We start from the raw sequence: 10,121 nt of genomic DNA on the forward strand, positions 1-10,121 counted from the left end.
CTTTCGCTGTCCACATCCACATCCCAGTCCTTGTCTCTCCAACGGCGACAGGTGCTTGTCTCTTGTGGCTATCTGTGCCACACACCTGCCATTCTCCCATCAGGTTTTAGCTGTGGGTTTAAAAATTATTTCCGTTTGACAGAGTCCAGGAAATGTGAGTGGAAATCCTGAAACCATTGTGACGGCCGTCAACGTCTGGAGTAACCTGCTGTCGGGGAACCTGTCTGAAGGTCAAGGTCACGAGGTCGCCCGCGTCTCGCAGCACGTGATCATGAACTACCAGGAGATACTGCGTGTCGTCGACGGCAACGTGCACGAAGATGTCGTGCTCAGGGTAGCCGTCCCGGTCGTTACGTCGCAGTTACAGATGATCAACTATGGATTGGTATTTGTTATAGTGTTTTCCCCAGCTTGTTTTAGCATGGTGCAGCACCATGCCTCAATAGTCTGGCTCCATCTTGCCTTAATCAGCACCATGCTGCCCTGAGATTAAACGAGCCTTTTTCAGAAATAAATTCTAAAATTGCCTTTATAAAACACCCAAAAAGGTATTATTAATTAAAGCCGCACGCCCTAGTTCCATCCAGCGAAAATAAATTATAATTTGGTTAATCTACAAACCTGTAACACACTTAGATCACGTTTTTATCAAATGGAGTGAAAAAGCAGGTTTTATATCGATAAATACCATGGGAATCCCCATGTCCCAATTGCTTGAAGTAATTTTGAAAGTTAGTATTCTGATGTCACCGGTAGATGTCGCTCGAAGCACAACAATGCCTACGTCACGACAAATTTCACAGAGTGCGCACAGACTTGGGATGCGTTCCTTTCACCTCTCCTGGACATGTTCCAACTGTTCTGTCCTGGTTGTATCCCCACTCCAGATATCGTAAGTCTTAGCAAAATTATTGGTCTTAAGGGTTTGTAACGTTTTGTATTGAGATACGTACTTGTCTGAACTTTGTTACTGAAAATGTTCACGAACTGTGAAGAAATATCTCACAAATTCATAAACAACAAGCAAACGACAACAAATCGGATGTTGATTGCGCGAACCGTGCACGAGAAAACAAACCGAACCAAAATGATAATGGTCACGTGGTATACCAACGTCTGTGACATTGAAATGGGAATATCCCCTCTAAGAATAGATTAGACCTTGTCTGCTCAACGTTTTTTTCTCAGAGGCCCGTGGCATTTTATGAAATACGAATAATGCATTTTGTGGTATTACAAACACCAGGATTACCAGGATTACCAAAAAACACTTCAGGTGAATGGAAATGTATATTCTAAATAATAAATGGTAAGTAAAGTGAAATTTTATTTGTGAAAATATGGGTTTAATAGCGAAAAACAATGGCGTAATGGTTAACAACTAGGGCGTGTCCCTTTAATAAAATATGCCTTTTATATCTTTTGCCATTCATTTATTAAAGCAAGCACATAAATTACATTAATGTTTATTTCAATAAATTTTTGTGTATTTTTAATGAAATACAAGTGTCCCGAAAATGGTGAAAATGCCCCAGAAGTGTTTGGTCTACCATGCCTTGTCAAATTTCTAGGGAAATCACTGTTATTCTGTCAAACATTTAATGAAGTTCCAGCATGGCTGGTACATCAAAGGCCATGGTATGTGCTATCCTGTTTATGGTATGGTGCATGTAAAAGATCCCTTGCTGCTAATCGAAAAGAGTAGCCCATGAAGTGGCAACAGCAGGTTTCGTCTCTCAATGTCTGTGTGGTCCTTGACCATGTGTCCGACGCCATATAATCGAAAATAAAATGTGTTGAGTGCGTCGTTAAAGAAATCATTTCCTTCTTCCTTCCAGCATGACTGATGTTAAATTTTAATTTAAATTTTTTCATTGTAAATACTTGTATGTTGGACACTATGGCACAAGAGGGTGGGATGTAGGACAGTGGGGAAATACTCGCATGATGCAGGGTCGGTCTAGGATCGATCCCCATCGGTGGGCCTATATTTTTAAACCACCTCTACTTTTTCAAGACACTTGAGTTTTCTAAAAACCAAAACCCCCAGGGAGAAGTGCCTTTAATACTGATTTTAAATTATAATTTTTAAAACCACCTTCAATTTGCAAAACTGTTCAGTATTCTCAGGAAAAAAGCAGGATTAAGTGCCTATGGAGTGTATACTACCAAATCAAATCCCATAGATGACAATAGTAACATATGTGGCTAAAACTTCTATCTGCAGCGTATCAATTGACATAAACACCACAAATATAAATACTACCATCCCTCACCTTTAAAGTAAATAAGAAAAAATTGAGGGTCAATCAGCTCATTTCTGAGATAACAAGTAGCGTCTATGACAACACTAGTTCCACACAAAATTTGAGTACTTTTTTTTATACAGGTATCCTATACATGTTTCAAGCACAGTGCTACTTGACACAGTGGTACTAGATGAAATAAAATTGCATACATTTTTTTCCCAGATGAAACAATTTTTTTTTACAACCAACACACTCACATTTATCACCAATCACAGGACTTGTGGTGTTCACTTCTCTGTCAAAAGTTGGCTGCACCTCAAACTTTGACCCAGCCGGAAGTTATTTGGTTTAGTACTACCTTTAATGCTGATTTTGAATTATGATTTTTCTCCTCACAGATCCTGATGTCCAGCCACTTGGCTGTGAACTGTCTGCACAGTTGTCTGATCATGCCACTAGAGGGCGTTAGCTACGAGACGTTCGTCCCAGCATTCCGAGCGGTGTACGGGGTGTTGAACTCGCTGATGTTGAACCACACAGAGCACATGTTGCAGTCCATTCCATCACTTGTGGTGGCCGTCACTCATATCCTTTTTAAAACAAAATTTAGTGGGGGGGAGGTGGAACGGGACACAGCCCTAGGATCGATCCTCGTCAGTGAACTCATTGGACTATTTCTCGTTCCAGCTAGTGCACCATGACTGGTATACCAACTGATACGCGGGTGGGGGGTGGGTGGAGCGCGGCATAGGCCAGTGGTAAAGAGCTTGTCTTGATACGCGGTCGCCCTAGGATCGATCCTCGTCAGTGAATCCATTGTGCTATTTCTTGTTCCAGCCAGTGCACCATGACTGGTATACCAAAATTGGGGGGGGGGGGGGGGTGGGGGTGGGTGGAGCGCGACATAGGTCAGTGGTAAAGAGATTGCTTCGCCTAGGATCGATCCCCGCAGGTTGCCCTACGGATCGATCCCCGTCAGTGGATCCCTTGCTGCTAATCGGAAGAGTAGCTCATATAGTAAAGGCGACAGCGGGTTTCCTCTCAAAATCTGTGTGTTCCGTAACCATGATGGTCTGACGGGACATAGCCCATAAAACTTGTAAAATACGCGGTTGCCCTTATCGATCCCCGTCAGTGGATCCCTTGCTGCTAATCGGAAGAGTAGCTCATATAGTGGCGACAGCGGGTTTCCTCTCAAAATCTGTGTGGTCCGTAACCATATATCTGGCGCCATATAACTGTAAATAAAATGTGTAGAGTGCGTCGTTAAATAAAACATTTCTTTCTTTCTTTTCCTTGACTGTTGTGTTACGTCTGATGAAAGGGCTGGTGGCGTTCGGGGCCCAGAGTAGACTGAACACCAATATGGAGCACACAGACGCGATTGTACAGTGCACCAACATGCTGACAAAGTGAGTACGCACAGTAGAGAATGCTCGACAAGCTACGCGCAATACTGTTTAATCTTGCACCAGTAAATTGATGTTTTGTCTTTCACGAGCCTTTGGTGAGGGAAGGACAACATCAGTTCAAAAGTGCAAGCTAAACAGTATTCTGTAACCACGGTGTCTATTGACAGAATATGATGACAGATAATACAAAGTGATATCCTGCTATTGGCATTTGATGTGGCACGCATAGCCTACAATACAACATCGCTTATTTGACCTCTAGGTGATCGCAGTGGCATAGCGTGGGTTGCTTGCACCCGAGGCAAGGCAAGTATTGCGCCCCATAACCAGTGGACAGTTAGCACTACCCGAGTCCCCACCAGTCTAGAATTTTGCACCCACAGCTACCACTCCGGTGGCCTCGACCACGCTATGCCACTGGGTCATCGTACAATGTGGCTGAAGTAACAGAAATAATAGCTTTTACCCTTAATTTTTTATAGTCTGCAGGATAAAGATAATAACTAATTAATGACGTCGGATATCTGCTTTATCCTGTTCAGGCCGAATTGCCCATTCTTACCTTCAGAGGATAAAGCCGATATCCGACGCCATTAACTAGTTATTCTCTATAGGGTAGCGAGTTGGGTATTCTATTCATCACCCATTATCAATCATTTTATAAAAGATTTTCAAACAATACTGCTATTGAAAACATGTTTGCAAGTCATAGCTGTGACTGTATGTATTGTTAATGACGTAGGTCAGTTGTTGACATGACTGTCACTATGGAAACTATTCTTACATTTAATTAACTGCTGCATGCACTGAAATGATGAGCTATAACAAAGTCCGCAGAATACTATACTATTAACTTGGTGTATTTAGTAGTTCTAAACAGTGATAATGCATCGTTAAATAAAACATTTCTTTCTTTCTCGGTGGTGTCGTGGTAGGCCATCGGTCTACAGGCTGGTAGGTACAATTGCAGGAAATCGGCGTGAAATGGTCAGATTTTGGCGGATGCACGTGAAACTCTGGGAAAAGATATAACCGTAAATAAAATGTGTTGAGTGCATCGTTAAATAAAATATTTCTTTCTTTCTTTCTAGTGGTGTCATTAAACAAAACAGAGAGTTTAACTCTTTTCTTTCTTTTTGTGTTGCAGATTACTAGAGCTGATCAGTGGTCACAGTGTTGAGTTCGGCAAAGTGTCCGTCTACCTGCTCGCGGACTACACAAGTGAAATACAGAAAACCACTCTACTGCCCGTTGTCAAGGTATTCATTCTTTCATCGTAGCACAGTGGTAAAGTGCTCACCTGATGCACGATTGGTCTGGGATCAATCCCCGTTGGTGGGCCCATTGAACTATTTCTCATTCCAGCCAGTGCATCACGACTGGTATATCGAAGGCCGTGGTATGTACTACCCTGTCTGTGGGATGGTGCATATAAAAGATCCCTTGCTGCTAATCGAAAAGAGTAGCCCATGAAGTGGCGACAGTGGGTAACCTCCCACAAAATCTGTGTGGTCCTTAACCATATGTCCAACGCCATATAGCTGTAAATAAAATGTGTTGAGTGCGTTGTTAAATAAGACATTTCCTTTCTTCCTTCATCAAAGCACAGTGGTAAAGTGCTTGCTCGATGCGTGGTCGGTTTAAGGTCAATCCCCGTCAGTGGACCCATTGGGCTATTTCTTGTTCCAGCCAGTGCACCACCACTGGTATATGAAAGACTGGTATGTGTTCTCCTGTCTGTGGCATGGTGCATATAAAAGATCTGCTACTAATGGAAACATGTTTCCTCTAAGACTGTGTTTCAGAATTACCAAATGTTTGACACCCAATAGCCAATGATTTATAAATCAATGTGCTCTAGTGGTGTCGTTAAACAAAATAAACTCTTCCTCCCTCCCCTCTGTGTGTCTGTCTCTTACCTCTCTCTCTCTCTCGATCTTCTCTGTTTCTCTCTCGATCTTCTCTGTTTCTTCTCTGTTTCTTTCTCTCTATCTATATCTATATCTATATATATATATATATATATATATATTTAGCCAAAGCATGATCATTTAAAATGTTCTGAGGTGTTGTTTCTGTTCTTTCAGCGAGCATTTTTACCCGGTATTTATTCCATCCTCAACATATGTGACGATCATGGAATCGCTCACCTACGCACGTCCCTGCCTCTCGGGGTACGAGACGTCTTCCACGTCTTGTATACAGACTACAAAAAGTACTTTAGGTTCTCTGGAAGAATATGATCACTGCCACCTACAGTTGTATACAGAATATACTTCAGGTTCTGAGGAAGAATGTGATCACTGCCACCCAGACTGTTGTATACAGACAACAGAAAATACTGCAGGTTCTGAGAAAGAATGTGATCACTGCCACCCAGACTGTTGTATACAGACAACAGAAAATTCTGCAGGTTCTGAGAAAGAATGTGATCACTGCCACCCGGACTCTTTGTATACAGACAACAGAAAATACTTCAGGTTCTGAGAAAGAATGTGATCACTGCCACCCGGACTTGTATACAGACAACAGAAAATACTGCAGGTTCCGAGAAAGAATGTGATCACTGCCACCCGGACTGTTGTATACAGACAACAGAAAATACTTCAGGTTCTTGGGTGGAATATGATCAATGTGCAAAGAAAATAAAGTGATTTCTGCAAGAATGCGAACAAAATAAGCGATTTCTGGAGGAAGATGATCATTGTATATATGAAATAAATACATTTTCATTCATGGCTACATTTGATTTAGTTGTTTTTTATACACAAAGGAAAAAGTTAAGCACCCCCACGAAATTTCTGGTTGACGAATGAAAATATTTTTGGCATGCAATTACTGACATAATGAAGTTATGGCAATGTATGTGAAAGGCAAGAACAACATTCTGACAATAGGAAAACACAAACAATTGTCAGCTGTGGTGAATTTTTAATAATATGGTCGCAACCTCCCCAGTCGTGTTTTCACCCCAAAATATAGCTGTTATAAGTATGGATCTACAGAGTCCATACGACATTTGCAAAAGATCCCTTGCTGCCTGTCGTAAAAAGAGTAGTCTATGTGGCGACAGCGGGTTTCCTCTAAAAACAGTGTCAGAATGACCATATGTTTGACGTCCAATAGCCGATGATAAGATAAAAAATCAATATTGCTCTAGCGGCGTCGTTAAATAAAACAAACTTCTTTTTTTTCATACGACATTTGCAGATTGTCAATTCTGGGTAAAAAGTTACGTTCGGTTACTTAGACGACACCGGCAGTCCAAACGTTCAGTACTTTGTGTACCCGCCACGTGCTCGGATGACCACCTCAAGCCTGCTCCTCACCCTCCCAGTCAAGTGTCTGATCTTCTGACGAGGCAGCAACGGCCACTCCCGATACAAAGCAGCTTCCAATTCTCTCAGATTCTGTACAGGGGGGGTCCAGTTTCTGTATTCGATGGCCAAGAATATCCCAAATGTGCTCCAGTGGATTCAGATCGGGGATCATGCCGGGAACGATGAGGCCTGGCGTTGTCATCCATGTACTGAGGCCTTGTGTGGCACGACATCTAGTTCTCAGGACCTGACGGATGTACTGGTCACCTGTCAAATTGCCCTGAACGGTGACCAGGTCCAGCTTGCAGTCATGGGAGATGCACCCCCAAATCATTACTTAGCCTCCTCCGTATGGGACCGTTGGTTGGATGTTCTTGGGTGCATAAGCCATATTTTTCCGCCTCCAAACCCTCATTCGCCCATCCGTGACGTGGAGCAGGAACCGGCTTTCGTCGGACCAATGAATCCTTCTCCATGTTCTCCGATTCCACGCTCGCCGTGCTAGACACCATGCCAAATGTAAGCGTTTGTGTCGTTCTGACAGTAAGGGATGCTTGATGACTCGTCTGGAAGCCAATCCCAACAGTATGAGGCGGTTGCTCACCGTTCTTGTAGAGAGTTGGCGATTGGGCAGCCACTCGCGTTTCAGCGCCGTGCTTGTTGCAAACGGTAGACGCCGTACCAGCCGCCCCAGTGCTACGTCTTCACGGTTTGATGCCACACGAGGTCTACCAGACCGTGGCAAATCCTTCACAGAGTTGGTTACGGCATGTTTCCTGACGAGTCTGCTAATTACTGTGTAGTGGTACCCCAGCTGACGGCCGATGGCTTTGAACGTCATTCCTGCGTTACGCATGCCGATTATTTGTGATCTTTGATCCACTGATATTCTCCTTCGATTCATCTTCACTGATAATGATCGAACAGTGCAAGACGGCCACGTTAAATACCAAATTTGGACACGCACCCATACTGCACTTTGGAAAAGTCATGGGTGGCATGTTGCACATGCACGCGACGATGAGATGTGACACCATTGTCATGCTTGCACGATCTCATCCTTTCTATGGAACGCCATGCCTGTCAGAATCGTCATTGCAATTTCAGTTGCAATGCATGCCAATATTATATAAGTAATCCTATCTCTGGGGGTGCTTAACTTTTTTCTTTGTGTATACTTTTAAAGGGATCAAGTCGTCTTTGGTGCCCCAAAAGCTTGTCTGCTAGGTTTGTTAGTTTGGTTAGTGCTTTAAGGTCCATTTTCTCTTGAGCTGGAAAAAGGCTGAAAACATGAGATTAGCAACTTAAATCAAGTATTTTCGTGTACTGGGAGCCAGAATATTGGTAAATTTGTTTTTCGATGGCGACCATTTTGAAAATCACGATGGTGGCAGGAATTGTGAACAGATCACGTGTCCTGCTTTTATATGAAAGAGAATTAAAGAATGTACCAGTATGCAAATGTTCACACTTTTTTCACATTTTGAATAATTCAAATATATTTTAACATACGTGTAAGCAACAACACTGAACAATTAAACATTGTATTTATTTTTAACATGCATCATCCACATACTAGCATTCACATATCATAAGATTCATAACAATATAAATAATTACATGTACAATGTCTGAACAATTCAGTGGAAATATCAACTATTAGACCGAACATACGTTTTGATCACAGACATCCTAGTAAAGAACGTTCAAGTCTGTTTATCAACACACTGAAACACATTCCATAGTTTGCACGTACATCACGCAGTTGCCCCGTATACGTGCGTGGGGTGTCATTCTCGATTTTGACAATTTCCATTAATCACTGGAACATTATTTCTGTCAATCTTTTTCATTCTGTTGATCATACAGTTGTTATTGTTTTGTTTTAGTAATTTTTACTGTTTGAATTTGCGATTTACTGATTAAAAAAAAAACCCCGAAAAAGTTCAAATTTCTCTTCTGACCCCAATCGTCCTTCAAGATCTTTGGTGGTCATAAAACCTACTGTAATACTGAACTACCGGTTGTAATGTTTGCCCAATTAATTCACTATTATCATATAACCATTCCCCACAGCTAATATACATCACAATTTTGGCAATTGTAAATGCTTATTAAGAGTTACTCTACGTTTTTTGAAGAGTATATATGAACACGGGCCGTATAGCGTAGCGCGCATCGGTGTTCCATCGACTGGTACTAATCATACACCGATAACCTCAGACCAGGGCCTCGTTCCACAAAGCGATCTTAGCCCTAAGATCAACTTAAGTGCATAGGGTAGCTATGCGCTTACGGTAATCTTAGGGCTAAGGTCGCTTCGTGGAACGAGGCCCTGGACCCGAACGCCCTTGGTGTCGCGTAGGTCTCACTACACAGATGTCATCTGCCATTACAGGGCCGTACCTAGGATTATTAATTTATTTTTATTTAAAAAAAAAAAAATTGGGGTGGGGGGGGGGGGGCGCAAATGAGTAGTTTATAGTCTAAAACTCGTTAAACGGTTAAGAAAATAATTTTCTTTAAGTTTCTATAATGCTTTTAGGATTTGAGGTGTACCCCCACCACCCACCACCCACCACCCACCCCCCGCTAGCTACGGCACTGCATTGAAACCCATGTTAAATTGCTCAACTTCAAATGAAGATTGGCAATAGAACGGGTACTCGTCCACACTAACAACATATACCATTGCGAACATACATTATGTAAGCATTTACTTTCACTCCAAAATTCAGGACATTTCCATCTCGGTGTTTTGCTATATGACCGGATCTGGCTGTAATATCGGTTCGAACAGGTGGTTCATTAACTGATTCACTCCGGCTGTCTCGTACGCTATACACTAATGTCCCAAAAGGTAAATGTACAATATTACAAAATAGCATGGGCAAAATACAGCCAGAATAGAAGTGAATATGTGAACCATAACTGTCACAAATGGACCGTCATCAATGAACTCTCACCCGGAAGTGATCTGTGTAGTGAGACCGTACTATTTTGTTTATGACGTCATTCGGCGCGGTTTGAAATGTGAAGCTTTACATCTTTTTATGTGGGGTAAGTTTAATTAATCATTTATAATAGGGCTAGTTGGAATTCAGTGGGAATTTAATGAAGAGAGAGGGCAACATAAGTCA

At 42.1% G+C, this 10,121-nt stretch overlaps 1 protein-coding gene across 1 annotated transcript in view; it reads left to right on the top strand.

Annotated features, from left to right (window-relative positions):
- The window catches only part of LOC121386532 (unhealthy ribosome biogenesis protein 2 homolog), a 67,598-nt gene extending 61,201 nt beyond the window's left edge, over positions 1–6,397 (top strand). Inside the window, exons 25-29 of the mRNA XM_041517469.1 lie at positions 143–385; positions 2,648–2,834; positions 3,562–3,661; positions 4,809–4,920; positions 5,749–6,397. Of these exons, the coding sequence (XP_041373403.1) occupies positions 143–385; positions 2,648–2,834; positions 3,562–3,661; positions 4,809–4,920; positions 5,749–5,904 (798 nt within the window). The 3' untranslated portion in view covers positions 5,905–6,397. The remainder of the gene's footprint in view (positions 1–142; positions 386–2,647; positions 2,835–3,561; positions 3,662–4,808; positions 4,921–5,748) is intronic.
- Positions 6,398–10,121: the final 3,724 nt, after the last annotated feature.

This window comes from Gigantopelta aegis, chromosome 12 (genome assembly GCF_016097555.1).
Source record: "Gigantopelta aegis isolate Gae_Host chromosome 12, Gae_host_genome, whole genome shotgun sequence".
Classification (NCBI taxonomy): domain Eukaryota; kingdom Metazoa; phylum Mollusca; class Gastropoda; order Neomphalida; family Peltospiridae; genus Gigantopelta; species Gigantopelta aegis.